Raw genomic sequence first — 17,841 nt, 5'->3', positions numbered from 1 at the left:
GCACATGTCTAATTGATTCTTGAGGAAATATCATTTAATTGGGTAAAAAATAACATTTACACTATATAGTTTAATTACTATGTGCATATATCATTTCAAAAAGTAATATTTAACTTAGATGTTTTAAATAAAACATTAAGTCACTCAAAAATAAATCAAACTATATAGTTAAGAAGTTAATTAAGTGAAAAATTAAAAAAGCAGCTCAACATGAAAATATAACATTAAGTGCACTGTAGTCACTTGAGTGATAAATAAACATTAAGTGCACTGTAGTCACTTGAGTGATAAACTAACTTAACAACATAACATAAAGTGAATTTATGTTATATTTTTCAAAAAGTGAATGTAATATGAAAATATAACATGATTTTTTAAATCATGCAATTGCATCTGGAGAGTCCACTTTTTGGGCACTTATTTGGTCATATCTTTGATTGCCAAGTCTGATTAAGCCCTAAGATAGACTGCATCGAAGGGAAAACTGAAAGCAATGATTTGAGCAAAAGCCAAAAGAAAACAAACACACTTAAAAATAGGAAAAATGACTTTAAAGGCTTTAAAAATCAAACATGGGCTCAACAAACAAAAAAACTAAAAGGACTTAATGAAAACCTTCAGTAAAAGGAATCATTATATCAATTGGGGTCAGTTGGTTGATGTAACATCACGATTTCCCAGGTCTAAATCAACAACTAACGTCTCCAAGAAATATAGTTATTATTTCATTTTCATAGGAAGGCAGTTAAATCAGTTTTGTTCATATGAAGGGGATTGACGGTTAAAAATCAGTTAAACAAAATTTCTTAATGAAGAGCGGAAAAACACCATCAATGAAAATTACTATAGAAGTTAAAAATCACATACTAGGAAATTTGAGATCGAAATCAAAACTAGGGATGCTTCTGCAACCACCCGGGTCAGTCCACAAATACCACTATAACAATATCACATAACGACTACCATCTAAAAACCACTATCTCAAAAACAAATGATGATTACGATTAAATACCACTATATTTAAAATTAGGGCTTTTGATACCACTGATTCAATTAGGGCTTCCGATACCGCTGATTCAATTAGGGCTTTCGATACCACTGTATCATTTAGGGTTCCAGTTACCACTAAATCAAATTAGGGCTTCAAATACCATTGTAACATTCATTTCCTTCCAATTACTTAACTGTGGCAATAACTCAAGATTAGAAAAAATGCTCATATTCAATATTCATAAATGATAAACAATTTATAAATCTATCTCTTGCATCCAAATGTAAAATAACTATAACGATGAATTAACTCAATTAATCTTACCTTCTTGCACATACATCATAAAAGCGATAATACCTGTTTTTCGACAAACAATTGAATGTATAGCTTATCTCTGTCTAACGCACATCTGACATCTTGGGGTGAGGTGAAACATTGCCAGGGGCTTAATAGCCCAACCTTGGACCACAACTTTATCTCTACACAATATCTAACGAGAAAGGCCCTCCCTACCCAAAATAGACAGGGGTCATCTTGCCATCCACTGGGCATCCTGGTATTTAACACACTGTTAGTGAACAGATTGTCTTCTGGAGAAATAAACACAAATTAACTCTAAATGCCTAGATAGGAAGATAGAATCAGCACTAATAGTTGGATAGGTTATCATTGAATTGATAAACTTTCTCTGAATTTTATTGGGTACAAGTTCTCGTACATGATTTACAATGAATTCAAATATGGATGCTTTTAACCAGAAAGCATGAAAGGTTTACAAACATCCAATCATAAACACGAAATAGATGTGAAAGATTAACTAACTAAAAGAAATTGAACAACAAATAACACAAATTTCATTTGCCAAGATGCTGCATTACAAAGCGAAAACGAAGAATGTATCTTCCATCCTCTTGAGAAAATGGAAAATTAGAACTTTTAAAGATATCTTGAAATGATAACGTAATCAGAAAATAGTGACATTAAAATGTATTTTAGAGAAAACTGAAAACAATACAAAGATCGTGATCAGTGGAAAGAAACTGCCTCATAATCAAAGTTTTGATGCAATTATCCTCCAGTCTCCCTTCTCTAAAGTGTAAAAGACAAAAAAGATCCTCTTACACATTTACAGTCAAGTCACTATCTAAAGAAAACTGAAGCTCTTCTCTTGCATTACGTAAAACAAATCAAAATTTATCCCTTTCTCTAACACACAGCTCAGAAAACACAAGCTTTGCCCTCTCTTCCTCACAAGAACTGGAATAAATTTGAAAAAACTCTTTCCCCTCCTGCTGTAGCACACACTCTGCAGTCTCGGGAAGAAAATAAGTGGAACCCCTTCCCTTTGGCTCTCTCTCCCTTATATAAGTTCTCATCTTTTTGACAGGTCTTATCAATTATAATAACTGATTCTTGAAAGAAAACCATCTCCCTCTTTTCGCTTATACTTCTATATGTGCGTAATGTTTAATTTATAATTAAACATTTTATTATGATTCACTTTTAGCATTACATTAGCTTCTTTTGTATGGAATGGATAGTCATCTTCAGATTTGTATTTGGTTAGGAAATAAGCAATAACACCTGCTTAAAGGAATCTCTACACTTTGCATATTAACCTCCACATGTCATTGTTTATTGACACCACATCTTCCCTTCACCACATCCCTCGGATTTCCATAGTTTCTAATTCGTGACAGTCATCTTTTGATGAGCAATACAAGGCTCAACTTTGGTGAGGGTGAATTCTATTCTTATCTTGTTCCATAGATCATGATTCCTTTGAATCTTTTAACAACTTGACCTGTCAACATCAAAGCCTCCTATCTAAATGCCATGGCTTTGAGTTTTTATGTGTTGGCTCGGTATTCAAGCGTCTTGACTAATAATTCATATGTGTGTTCTGCATATCGAATTCAAGAAGGCTTGACTGGTTTTAGCCTAGGTGAACATCCTATACCTTCTTCTATCGTGGCTTGAATACCTTCCTGCTTTACATGTTTACATTCACAATGAAATTCGGTCTCCATTTATTCCAAAGCTTCCATATCTGCACACGTTCTTATTATTTTGCTCGCAGGTTAGAGTCTTCATCTTGTTTATGCAAGGCTCGATCCAATTCCATCAAGGAAGAGTGTACGCTGCTGATATTTGAAAGAAGAATCATCATAATCATTCTTTGCCAAAGTTCGATTTAATGATCTTTTTCTGCACTTAGGTTACTGGCTTTGTTTTTAAACCTGTGGCCTTATTTTCTAAGAACGGGTTATGATTTCATTGTTCACCACCATCTTACGGGAGTGGTCGATACATTAGGGGAATCACTCCAAGTGTACAAAGCACCAATATCCCATTACCATCATGTTTGGCTCTTTGATATTTAAGGATTTTGTCGAGCCATTATCATATATCTCCTGCATGTTCTATCAAACAACTTCTCAATTGGCATTAGACTTGCCTCTTTATATTTTGCGGGTCTCTGTGTCTCCCTTGCATTTGTAGGCTGACAGAGCTTGAGCCAACACCTTCAACATTAGCATTAAGATGCTTTTATCAACAACGTTGCCAATGATCAGAATACCGTTACAGATCACTATGTTACACCACCATAATGCCATGCGGGTTCTATGATCTATCTGCTTATTGATGTGAATGGCTTCGTTCCTTTCGTAACCGACCCTTATCTCATGTGTACATCCTTTCGTGTCATTGTAGAAGACCCAAGGATGCAATTGGGTCTTATTATGGGGGGGCCCGATCTGTTTTTGAACATTGGGATTTGATGAAACTTGCCAAATCTCCCTTTCTCAGATTTTTTAAGAATGAGGGTAAATTGAGGAATAAGTAAATGCAACAAATAGTCTCTCACCACATGCTATCTGGATGCAGACTTGGAGTCTTCTATAAGTGTTGAAGAGGCATTCGAGAGTTTTCACAATCATCTCTTTTACTGAACCCACCTACATTCAAAGCGTCGTGCCCAACTCTAGCTTTTGCAATTCTTTGAGATTGACATTCCTTATTGTCTGCAACCCACGAATAATAGCTTTAGTTTCCACAATAATTGCATTATTAATGGGATTGTCATCATTTGAATCCTTGATCTTTTCAATTATAAGATTGTCCTCTACTTCCACTTTGGTTAATCTACCAATTGAGTTCCCATTATTTAAACCATCATTGAACTCGACCCAAGTGGTAATGGATAATGTTGGAGCAGAGAGAAGGAATGGCTTAAGAGCAACTTCATTTTGCAGCTATGCCTTGACATAATCATTTAATTAATCTTTTGTCATTGCATGTGTTGGTGCAGTTTCCTCTTCTTTGTAGCCAAGAGAAACAGAGTCAACAAACAACAATGGATCATCCGTAACAGATGAAGATATGCGGACAGTGGTGCCAAGAAACTTTGATTCCTGCCATGGTTGTGATATAGACATGTCCAAAGATAAAATATTTTGCATCTGCAGGTTATTAATAGTTACTCTGATGTATAATGTGTGGCTTCGAATGTTGGATCTTCCATTAGCAACCAGAATGTACAATATGAAAGACCTTTTGAACACGAACCAGAAATTTTCATGTAACTTGAACTGCGAACCTGAATGCTGACTGCACTTCCATCTTGGATATCTAAACCCTTGAGATTCAATTGATCACTTACACCTCAAAATCTGCATTTGGAGTTACTAGTTTGAATTTGAGAAATTTGAAACTGCATTTCAAAATCTGATTTGGATCTGCATCTGAATTTTGAAGTGTTGAACCATATTGAATTAATGAATCCATTTCAAAAGGCTTATTGAACCAATTTGAACCATCAAACCACTTCGAACTACTTTGAACCTTAGTTCAAAGCGGTTCGAAACCATAAATTAAATTTTTTGAAACTGTGTCCATATTGGGTACCAATAGGGGCTCTAACTGTGGGACTGTTTTTGACCGCAAAAACAGAGAACTCCAGCAATCTTTGGCAAAGGACAAGTGCCTTATCCATTGGGCAAATAGAGTCACCAAGAATAGATAACTAGGAGCTACTTGCAGAGAGGGCGGAGGGAAGTAGGGCAAAGCCAACTAACCAAAACACCTAAACTAAACACAAAACAGCAGCAAGCTAAAACAAGAAAAGCTAAACTACGCACCACAAAAACTTATTTACAAAAAGACAGGCTAGCAGCCCGTACCTTTGAGAATGTGCCCATCCACTCATGCAAAGCCATCAACAGGCTGTGAAAAATATCTTCCGGCTCGAAAGAGTGGCTGATATGCACGTATAACCACTCCAAATAAATAGAGTATGACTGGTGCGAAGAGAAACCCATTAGTTACATTTTCAAGAAGCCTCATAGGTGACATGTCAATACCAAGAAAACCATCAGCATATCTTTGTGTAGGCCAGCTCTTGTTAAAATCTGATTTTCCCTTTTTTGAAAATCCGCATTCTAAGAAGTCACAATTGACATCTGTTTCTAAACAAAGGAGTTTCAGCATAGGATCACTTTTAATCAACTCATTTCCATCATCAAACATAAATACTTCAAAATTATCAAAGTGAGTGTATGGTATCCACATAGAGATCTTTATTCCATCTTTCTCATAGAATGTATGAAGCCTGATTTCTAACTCATCTATCAGCATATTACGGCCAACTTTAGGATCAGCAAAGTAGATATCTACATCATTAGTTGCAGAAATCAAAGGTACTAAACTGAAACTATGTTTTACCTCAGCCACACTTGTATGGTTTTCATCATGTATCTTTGTAGTCTCTTGGAAATCACTAACCATCCTTCCTTCAATTTCTTTGAAGAGTCGAGAGTCATTTATAAGGGAAGGTTTTAATGGACTGTCATTTGTTGAACACAGTTCCTTGCTGAAATCTTCCATGATTTCTACGGGTGAGCATAATATACTCCCACTGTCTTGCATACACTCATCATTTACATCCTCTAATTGATTCCCTACCACTGCAATGTTGTCCACATTTTCATTTTCATTTTGGCACATAAGAGAGAAATCAGACCTTTTACTCACTTCTTGGGTATCAAAAGATGAACTATCCTCATGACATGAAATCATAGACAAAGACTTGATACAAGTCTTCATAGTCATAGAAGCCAATTGAAAAGAGACATCATCCTCTTTCTGAATACACTCAAAATTTTCATTAGAGGAAAATAATGATGGGCAATCTAAAGTCTTTACCTCAACTTCAGGACTTACTAGAGGTGATGTGGAGACAGGAATCGTGTGTGGCTGATAGGCGTCTAAATATTCATCTTTTGGTCGGCTCCTAGCTCCTTCTTCAGGATCTTTCTCCTACTTGTATTCCACTTTAGCCGTTTCTTCTTTTTAACATGCATGTCCTTCTTTATCTAGATCTTGCATTTGGGATCTCTTCTTTATGAGGATGACACCATAAAAAGATTTCAGCTAGCCTATTTGTGTTGCAACTTCTTCGGTAACCTCTCTGACAGGACTACCTTTGAATGATGGGATAAAGATAGACTTCAGAGGTATCTTCATCTCTTGTCAGAATCTAGTCTTTAAGATTTCTTTATATATAATGAAGGATACTGGGTATCCTTCTTCAACAAAGCCACCAACCTCCATTCTTGGGGAGGTATCTCAAATTCTGAAAATGAAAACACTGGACTCTTTAACCACGAATTCTGAAAGTTTATAATAGAGTTGCCAATCCCTACTTGGAGAGATAACAAATTTAACTGAGGAAAGAAAAACATTGATCCATCATTTCCGATTCCCCAGCAGAGTCGCCAAAATCTGTTAGTGAATAGATTGTCTTCAGAAGAAATAAACACAAATTAACTCTAAATGCCCAGATAGGAAGATTGGATCAGCACTAACAGATGGATAGGTTATCATTGGATTGATAACCTTCTTTTGAATTTTATTGAGTACAGCTCCCTGTACATGATTTACAATGAATTCAAATATGGATGCTTTTAACCAGAAAGCACGAAAGGTTTACAAACATCCAATCGTAAACACGAAATAGATGCGAAAGATTAACTAACTGAAAGAAATTGAACAACAAATAACACAAAGTTTATTTGCCAAGATGCTGCATTACAAAGCGAAAACGAAGAATGTATCTTCCATCCTGTTGAGAAAATGAAAAATCAGAGCTTTTAAAGATATCTTGAAATAATAACGTAATTAGAAAGCAATGACATTAAAATGTATTTTAGAGAAAACTGAAAATAATACAAAGATCGTGATCAGTGGAAAGAAATTGCCTCATAGTCAAAGTTTTGATGCAATTATCCTCCAGTCTCCCTTCTCTAAAGTGTAAAAGACAACAAAGATCCTCTTACACATTTACAGTGAAGTCACTATCTAAAGAAAACTGTAACTATTCCCTTGAATTACGTAAAACAAATCAAAATTTATCTCTTTCTCTAACACAATTCAGAAAACACAAGCTTTGCCCTCTCTTCCTCACAAGAACTAGAATAAATCTGGAAAAATTCTTTCCCCTCCTGCTGTAGCACACAGTCTGCAATCTTGGGAAGAAAAGAAGTGGAACCCCTTCCCTTTGGCTCTCTACCCCTTATATAAGTTCTCATCTTTTTGACGGGTCTTATCAGTTATAATAACTGATTCTTGAAAGAAAACCATCTCCCTCTTTTCTCTTATACTTCTATATGTGCGTAATGTTTAATTTATAATTAAACATTTTATAATGATTCACTTTTAGCATTACATTAGCTTCTTTTGTATGGAATGGATAGTCATCTTCAGATTTGTATTTGGTTAGGAAATAAGCAATAACACCTATTTAAAGGAATCTTTGCACTTTGCATATTAACCTCCACATGTCATTGTTTACCAACACCACATCTTCCCTTCACCACATCCCTCGGGTTTCCACAGTTTCTAATTCGTGATAGTCATCTTATGATGAGCAATACAAGGCTTGACTTTTTGAGGGTGAATTCTATTCTTATCATGTTCCATAGATCATGATTCCTTCAAATCTTTTAACAACTTGATCTGTCAGCTTCAAAGCCTCCTATCTGAATGCCACGGCTTTGAGTTTTTATGTGTTGGCTCAGTATTCAAGCGTCTTGACTAATAATTCATATGTGTGTTCTGCATATCGAATTCAAGAAGGCTTGACTAGTTTTAGCCTAAGTGAACATCCTATACCTTCTTCTATCGTGGCTTGAATACATTCCTGCTTTACATGTTTACATTCACAATGAAATTCGGTCTCCATACATTCCAAAGCTTCCATATCTGCACACGTTCTTTTTATTTTGTTCGCGGGTTAGAGTCTTCATCTTGTTTATGCAAGGCTCGATCCAATTCCATCAAGGAAGAGTGTACGCTGCTGATATTTGAAAGAAGAATCATCGTAATCATTCTTTGCCAAGGTTCAATTTAATGATCTTTTTTTGCACTCGGGTTATTGGCTTTGTTTTTAAACCTGCGGCTTTATTTTCTAAGAATTGCTTATGATTTCATTGTTCACCACCATCTCACCGGAGCGTTCAATACACTATGGGAATCACTCCAAGTGCACCACCAATATCTCGTTACCATCATGTTCGGTTCTCTGATATTTGAGGATTCTGTCGAGCCGTTATCATATATCTCCCGCGTGTTTTGTCAAACAACTTCTCAATTGGCATTAGACTTGCCTCTTTATATTTTGCGGGTCTCTGTGTCTCCCTTGCATTTGCAAGTGGACAAAGCTTGAGCCAACAACTTCAACACTAGCATTAAGATGCTTTTATCAACGATGTTGCCGATGATCAGAATACCGTTACAGATCATTATGTTACACCACCATGATGCCTTGCAGGTTCTATGATCTATCTGCTTATTGATGTGAATGGCTTTGTTCCTTTCATAACCGACCCTTATCTCACGTGTACATCCTTTTGTGTCATTGTAGAAGACCCAAGGACGCGATCGGGTCTTATTATGGGGGAGCCCGATCTGTTTTTGAACATTGGGATTTGATGAAACCCGCCAGATCTCCCTTTCTCAGATTTTTTAAGAATGAGGGTAAATTGAGGAATAAGCAAATGTAGCAAATAGTCTCTTAGCACATGCTATCTTAATGCCGCAGACTTGGAGTCTTCTATAAGTGTTAAAGAGGCATTCGAGAGTTTTCACAATCATCTCTTTTACCGAACCCACCTACATTCAAAGTGTCGTGCCCAACTCTAGCTTTTGCAATTCTTCGAGATCGGCATTCCTTATTGAATGCAACCCATGAATAATAGCTTCAGTTTCCACAATAATTGCATTATTAATGGGATTGTCATTATCTGAATCCTTGATCTTTTCAATTATAAGATTTGATATGAAGATGCGCATTCTGGATTCGATTGTGTGCCATTTTTTTGCATCAATTATAAGATTGTCCTCTATTTCCACTTCGGTTACTTTAACAATTGTGTTCCCATTATTTAAACCATCATTGAACTCGGCCCAAGTGGTAATGGATAATGTTGGAGCAGAGAGAAGGGATGGCTTAAGAGCAATTTCATTTTGCAGCTATGCCTTGACATAATCATTTAATTAATCTTTTTTCATTGCATGTGTTGGTGCAGTTTCCTCTTCTTTGTAGCCAAGAGAAACAAAGTCAACAGACAACAATGGATCATCCATAACAGAGGAATATATGCACACAGTGGTGCCAAGAAACTTTGATTCCTACCATGGTTGTGATGTAGACATGTCCAATGATAAAATATTTTGCATTTGTAGGTTATTGATACATACTCTGATGTATAATGTGTGGCTTTGAATGCTGGATCTTCTTTTAACAACCGGAATGTACAATATGAAAGACCTTTTGAACACGAACCAGAAATTTTCATGTAACTTGAACTGCGAACTTGAATGTTGACCGCACTTCCATCTTGGATATCTAAACCCTTGAGATTCAATTGATCACTTACACCTCAAAATCTGCATTTGGAGTTACCAGTTTGAATTCGAGAAATTGAAACTGTATTTCAGAATCTGATTTGGATCTGCATCTGAACTTTGAATTGTTGAACCATATTGAATTAATGAATGCATTTCAAAAGGCTTATTGAACCCATTTGAACCATCGAACCACTTCGAACTACTTTGAACCTTAGTTCAATGCTGTTCGAAACCATAAATTAAAATTTTTGAAATTGTGTCCATATTGGGTACCAACACACACCATACAACTTGACAGCAGGAGATTACAAAAATAGGATTATGCATGAGCTATTAAGGTTTTTCATTACATAGTTACTCATATCTGATCTCATTCTTGGTTCTTGCAGTTTAACTCCACCTCTTCACCATTTGTGGCTTCTTTGCCAGTGAATTCTTCGGTGTTAGTGGATACAATAAGTATTCTGATTATAAAAACATGATCATTGATATTGGTTCATTCATACATTTAAGTTTTACAGTTATCATGAGGTTAATTAATGAAAAACTTCAATGAATTCTATATTAAGCCGAAAACCAACAGCAAGGTGTTATACTCTAGTCTCATTTTATTAATGTATAGCCAGCTATGGTTTTTAACATTCAGATCAGGAAAGAAAAGGTTATCAATATGCAAACCCCTTTGCATTATTTTCAGCTCTATCAATATGTACCTGATAGTAAGCAAATAAAGAGGAACTATGAATCACAAACGCATATAACATATTTCTTATAGTTTCCATCGTCCATATCCATATCCAAGACATTCTCATGGTTATTTGGTAGTAGGTAAGTGACATGATATTGGTTCTTTATGAAATTCTGACTAAGGAAGCTACATTTAATATATTGTAAATTACATTCAAATCAATATACAAATCCGACTGCAGTATTTACATTGACAAGAACAGATGTACCAAACAGAGCCTATACTTGGTGTAACATTAAGAATAGAAGAAAAGGATAGAGCAGGGAACAACGGAATTGAAATTAACATGACTCATGTGACCCGCAGCTGGATACTTCTTCCTCCCGCGGCCGGAATTATTGAACTTCCATGGCTTCCTAATCTCTGTACTCATGGATGGATGGAAAAGAAATGAAGGATTCAATTTGGAATGATATGATATAAATTTGATGTCGTTCTGGAATTAACTCGGCTTGCTAAGCATCAGGCAGATGTAAGGGTAGAGGTAATGTAGTAAGAAGGGAGTTGTCTCAAATACGATCAATGGTATTCTATTAAATGGACGGCCTTGACTCTTCGGCTTCCTACGGTTATCAAGAAGGCCATTCGAATGTATCTCAAAATCAAAATATAAAAGAAAGAAATAAAGAGGGAAAAAGAATAAGGAGGTGAAGAGTTTTTAATTTTTAATTTATTATTATTATACGCTCTTATATACGTTCACGTGTATATATTGGTGAAATGACATCATTAGATTATTAAATTATAAGTTATTGGTGTCACTTCATTTTTATATATATGTGTTCATATTTAAGGGTTTATAATAATGATAAGATAAAATTTAATAAACAATCTTTAAAGGTATGCATTATATTTTAATTTAAATTATTTTATGTTTTTATTATATTGTTTCCTTAATAGCTTATGCGGGTCCCATAGATGTATCCTATTTTTGAGTTGCTAGGTTCTCAACCCATTTGCTCAGTGATGGTGATGTGCCTGCCTAATTCTTTTTTGACAATGCTTCCACCCCTTCGACATGCTTCCTACAAGGAAATTCTCCATAGTTAAATTATATTATCATAATAAATTATTTAATTATAAATAATCACAATGGTTAACCATCTTCTTAATTCCATGAATTCGTGATTAACGATCAACTAGCATGTTATCTTCAAATGACTAACTATCTTACCATTTCGCCATATTAAATCAAATTAAACTGCCAACTGACTTCGTGTGAACATCAATGGCTATATTTCAAATTAGGTCAAAAAATGGGATGTAACAGTTGATCAATGTTGGCCAATTAAATAATGAACTGAACCTAGAGAAAAACAAAACTAAGTTGAAAAAGTTTCATATTGTTACCTACATTTTGTGGTCACAAAATGCAGGACAACAGGTCTCTTACGTTGTTATGATGACAATGTGAGTTTCTATTTTTGCATATTGCTCTGTCATTCTTGTTGTGAGCATTTACAAGCTGTCTCATTGACAAAAACACTCTATTCCGCCATTTTGATCTTCAAATCATCTGTTGAGTAATTTATTGTATCTATTCCTTACACTAGGTCTTAGTTATTGATGTTTGAAAAATTTGACATATTAAACTCTTGCATGATTGAGTGTAATTTTTTGTTAGATCTAACAAGAATTATCTTGACTTGCAAGATATGTGTCATGAATCCATAATGATATATGAATAATGTAAATACAGATACTATTTTAAATATAAATATATTCAATTCATTCTAAATAAATTAGTGTGACCCATTAATAATTATTGTGTCAACTATTTACATAATATGATATTGTATTGATTTAGTATCAATACTTTATAATAGAAAATACATATAATAACAAACATATTCAATATGATAAGAAAATAATAATCATACTACATATAATAATAATTCTTATAACTCTTATAATAATCCTAGTTATTTTCCACTTATAAATGACTTACTCATAATAGTGGGTCAAGTGTCGGGACCCCACAACCATTAAGATTATTAATCAAAGAAGGGGCATCAAATTATGGATGACCTCTTTCACATCAAGCAAAAAAGGTTGGAAGTTAAGTGCTCTGTCAGGAGTATTGTAGGAATGTGACAAGAATATATTGCAAACATCCACGTGGATAGCAGACTAGATGGGGAGTACGAACCGAACCACATCGGGTTTCAGGAAGGAGGCGTGGATTGTATGCATAGTCAACACTATACCAAACACTCCAATTAAATAATGTGACTTGCAATGAAACATTGATGCGTGTAAGACAAGCCCACCATCCATGTGTGTCCATAGGGAATGATAACGGAATAGTGCGATCGGAGCAAGGCATCATTTAAGAAGAATTAACGGATCCTTACTAATATTAAAGGCATCAGATCCTATATAAGGGTGTGCATATGTTTTGTGTTTTGAAATCAATTCATTAAGAAACTAACACACATGTGATATATAATGAAATTAATAGATAAATTTCTCCGTTCTAATGAGATGATGAATGTTATACATACATACATACATACATATATCAAATCAATGATTAAAAGAAGTAATGTTAGAATGAATTTAATATCTTTGTCTTTGATCCAAGTATAACTTGGTGGAGGGCGTTCATTTTGAATGTCATAACACGATCCAATTTAAATTGGTGGAGGGCATTTGTTATGAATGTCATGATATGATCCAAGTGCACTTGGTGGAGAATGATCCAAGTTTAACTTGGTGGAGGGCATTCATTGCCAGTGTCATGGAATGATCAAGGGGCATTCTTTATGAATGTCATGGAATGATCCAAGTATAATCTTGGTGGAGGGCATTCATTATGAATGCCATTGATGGAGAACATTTACTACAAATGTTTATTATTTCAAGTTAGACAACTTATTAAAGATTTGAAATATTCAATTAGATCTATTATGAACTTACTAATTTCTTGCAGTCATTATGGTCCCAAAACTAACCCTAGTAGTGGGGACATTACAATATGGAAGGAGTTTTTGCTATTTAGACAAGTATTTGTTGCTTCCCATGCTGAAAATTAAATTTCCTCTTCTAGAAATATTGTGTATAGCTATTTGGATAATGGATCACTAAAGCAAAATTTTGGTATGAGTGGTGGCAGGTTTAACAAGGGCCAGCTTATTTTGAATTTTTGTTTTATTTGCATGCAGTTTCTATAATTTTTCATGTAAAAACCCTCATTTCTAGTTAGACTTTATTAGCAGAAAACAATTAAAAAATCCTTGTGTTCTTTGATTAAAATGTCTAATATTTGGAGGAGAGGATGGGCCTCTTGCCTCCAAGTTAATGATTTGCTTGATAACTAAACTTCACCAGCTCCTGTGTAGTCAATTTTTCCTTCTCTTTGTTATGGCTTATCTGCAATTCTTTTTGTTGGCAAGCTCGTGATGGTTGAGATCTTGTGTGACTTTGTATCATTCTTTAGATGGCTTAGTGTTAAAAGTACTTCCTATATTGGTTGACATGGCTGATTCTGGATAGTAGGTGTTGATACTAGATAGGCTTTGCCTCTGTACCCTGCCATAGCTTAGTCTGGATTGTTTCTCTTTCAAATTATCTGTGTTTTTGTGGCTCATGTCAGTATTTAAATTTTTAAACACACAGAGCTATATATGAATAAAATGCAGTATACGGCTATTCTATTAATGCCTTAACTGATTTTCCAGGAAGCTTTGTATTGGACTGAAAGGAATACCATTTTTGTTTATGTTCTGTATTTGTTACTACTTATGGCTAGTTAGCTGAAATATTTAGATTGGCATCTGGTTTGGCTGATGCAGGAAGCAAATGTATTCAACTGCAGGAAAATGCAGCTGGCTTGAAATTGCTGGTTTTTGGATTTCTTATGTTAATTCATTTGATTTTTAGAGTTGGGATACCAATTGTAAGCCTCAGTTAACTGATCAAATAAATGTGATGAATGTGTAGATCTATTAGTACTCATTGCTCTCTTTTCAAAATTTTGTTTGTCCTTGGCTTTCGGACTTGGATGGAAAAGTCTCTACTTCTATCATCATATCATACAAGTGATAATCTTTTTATTTTAAAATATTTTTTCCAGTTTCTGACACTGATTATATTTGCTCGTGTATAATTTTTCATGGTTGTCCATTAGAAGGAAAGTGAGCTTGGAATAATTTGTAGTTTGTTACTCAATTAAGAAAACAGAAAGATAAGTTTTTCATATTTAATTGTGTTGTGTTAGATAATGGATCCTTCACAGCTGTTTACCCTATATGGCCTTTCGAAAAACCTTTTTCATCTTGCCTCTTTGGAAAACATTCTAGGTTTCAAATTCTCATTGTAAATATATTGCAAGCCTGGATGTCTGGAAGATACTTTTTAGCCATTTATAACAGCTAAAGGAATCTTAAACATATGCCAATTTATTTGATAACTAATCTGCTTGTATTGAATGTTAGTGTAAGTATCATTTATGTTTCTTTACAGTGGACAAGTTAATGAATTTTCCATATTATTTGTGTGATGATTGAGTAATATTTTTTCTTAAATTTGCCTAATATCATATAATCAATCATAAATTAACCAATGACCTATGTACTCTGTTCCTTTTATGTAGGTTAAGTGGGATGAGAATGCTGGAAATGAAAGCCTAGAAAGGGTATCGCCGTGGGAAATTGAGCTATTCGTTTCAGCTACTGGACTAAATATTCTTGCTCGCCCAAGGATAAAAAGGCCCAGGAAAAGTCTTCCGCCTACACCTATAGGTTTGTCTGCCTAATATACTAGAGCAACTTTACGGATAACTTCAAATTTTTTAATGGCAAAAGTTATCTGAATTTTGTATTACTTTTAATGCTTCATCTTTTCTAATAAAAATGCAGATAGGGGAAAATTGTTACATTTAGGAGAATCTTTAAGATCGCAAGGGGTCTTGCAAGGTCAAGAAATGGTGTTTTCAAATGCACCTTTAGAAAGAGATGGAGTTGATTTGATGTTGTGCCATGTGCAGCCCTGTAAGGGCCATGGTGCTATTGGTGAAGTAATTGGAAGGAGGACTGGCATTGAAAGTTCTTCGCCAATTTATTCTCGATCAGTTTTATTTGGCAGCAATGCAGAATTTAGGACATTGCGCAGTCCTGCAGCACAAACTTCATTTGAAATATCATCTGGAACATGTTCAGATGCCAATGAAAAGCAGAAAACTCCTCTATCAAAACTACAGGTTAGAGATAATACAAATCCTCTTTCTGGTACCTCTGGATTTGAGTCACCAACTTCATGGTCTTCTATGGTGCCTTGTCTTTCTAAGTCACAGAAGATAAAGAATTCTGAAATTAAGTTGCCCCTATCGTCTTCAGTGCCCATTGCTACTCATTCTCATCAAAGTGCTCTAGATTGCAATTACAGGCAGCTTTTTGCTTCACATGATACAGCAGAGAATGACTCGCCTGTAGTCACATCCAACTGGCATGCCTGTTCAGAATCTCCTTTCCCTTTGGGGAATAGCACACAAGATGCCTATGATGAGCTTTGCCACATTGCTTTGAAAACCTCTTCCTCTGAGAAGCATGTTAAAGCCAAAGGAGTGCGTACTTTCAAACTTTTTGGGTTCTCTTTAATTTTGGACTCTGATTGCACCGATGATTTTACTAGTAATCCAATTCCAAAAGGTGATGTTAGCTCAGGGGAGCCACACGTTACATTTAGTTGTGGGGCTTCCTGGTCTTCCATTTCTGAAAGCCAGCAACAGTTAGAGAATGATTCCGATAAACATCATGCTCTCCTACCATCTACAGAGAAAGAGAGTGTTTTCAAACCGGTTCCCATTGATCGAATTCTGATTCCAGCTTCTGGACAGATTCTTAAGAAGGTAAATTTATATCTACAGTGAACTGAACAATGGTACCATCTGGTCTCTGAGATTTTTTGAAGTTGAAAGTGATATTTTGAACTAGGTTTATGGTCTTTGCATAGGTTCATAAGCAGGGGATCGCAGTAGGAAGAACAATTGATCTATCAAAACTTTATGGTTATGAAGAACTGATCAGTGAACTGGAGCGTCTTTTTAATATGGAAGGTTTACTTTGTGATCCTGATAAAGGATGGCAAGTTGCATATACAGATAGTGAAGGTGATATGATGCTGGTTGGGGATGATCCTTGGCAGTAAGTAACTTAAATCTTATTGGAAATTTGAATTTAACATGTCGAACATAAGATTGAAATCATATCTGAGTTGTGTCAGCACTGCCTTTTGAAAGCATCTATTCAAGCACTCTCTATCCTTCGACAACCTTTGCAGTTTCTATATTTCTTGCTAAATATTATTGTGTTTGCAACTTATTTTACCTGCTTCATAATGTGCAGGGATTTTTGTAGCATCGTACACAAGATTTTAATATACACCAAAGAGCAACTGGGTAAGACAGTACCAGGTGTGTTTAGTAAAGACATTATAAGCTCTTCTCCAGAGTTTTCTGCTACCACAGAAGCATGCAAATGCTAAGTTGACAGACAGGATTCATCGTTGCCAGAAAATGAGCACAGTTTGTTTTACAAAATACTCTCTAGTAGTAAGGATACAGTAATTGATAAACTTGGAGGACATGAGTCTGGATATAATGGTTTAGCATCACATTGACTATAACTTTCCTGGTTTTTTCCCCTTGGTTGTCATCAGTATACTGAATGAGGGGTTTTTCCATGCACGAAATAATTTGACATCACATATATAGTGTGTTGATAGCAAGTTTAGTTTGAAGTTTGCTAGTTTTGTTACTAGTGTCACTACCATCAATCAATTTTAAGTCTACTTTAGTTCCACAATGTGGGTTCTGCAATTGTTTGTTCTTTTGCTTCAATGTTTCCTTGTTTGCTCGTGTTGACTCCTTTGGAAACTAGTATTTAATATTGATCCAAATTAGTTTATATGATATGAAAGTCATTTCTTAGTAAATAAAACTAGGACTGAAAGGTGGCATCCAAATCATATTAATAAAATTTTATGAGCATGTGTAGAATATGAAAAGCTCAATCAATCCCTCTATTGTAGACCCTTTATCGGAGATGGGCATTTTAAGACCTCAACTCAGTTATTAAATCAATCAAAACTGCTCCCTTGCATAATATATTTTGATCAATTGTGATTTGTAATTTTCTTTATAATTATCTAAATAGTGTGTTTATTATAGTAATGAAACACAAGTATGGAGTAC

The 17,841-nt window shown here is 35.0% G+C and overlaps 1 protein-coding gene across 1 annotated transcript in view; it reads left to right on the top strand.

Moving 5' to 3' along the window:
• Positions 1-17,452, top strand: part of LOC149550560 (auxin response factor 4-like) — a 110,685-nt gene extending 93,233 nt beyond the window's left edge. Inside the window, exons 10-13 of the mRNA XM_089793551.1 lie at positions 15,244-15,391; positions 15,509-16,497; positions 16,602-16,792; positions 16,994-17,452. Of these exons, the coding sequence (XP_089649677.1) occupies positions 15,244-15,391; positions 15,509-16,497; positions 16,602-16,792; positions 16,994-17,132 (1,467 nt within the window). The 3' untranslated portion in view covers positions 17,133-17,452. The remainder of the gene's footprint in view (positions 1-15,243; positions 15,392-15,508; positions 16,498-16,601; positions 16,793-16,993) is intronic.
• The last annotated feature ends 389 nt before the right edge of the window (positions 17,453-17,841 follow it).

Source organism: Cupressus sempervirens, chromosome 7, assembly GCF_028749045.1.
Source record: "Cupressus sempervirens isolate cs-2001-9-10 chromosome 7, ASM2874904v1, whole genome shotgun sequence".
NCBI lineage: Eukaryota > Viridiplantae > Streptophyta > Pinopsida > Cupressales > Cupressaceae > Cupressus > Cupressus sempervirens.
Note: the sequence above shows the minus strand (reverse complement) of the source record. Positions and strands in the feature narration are given on the sequence as shown.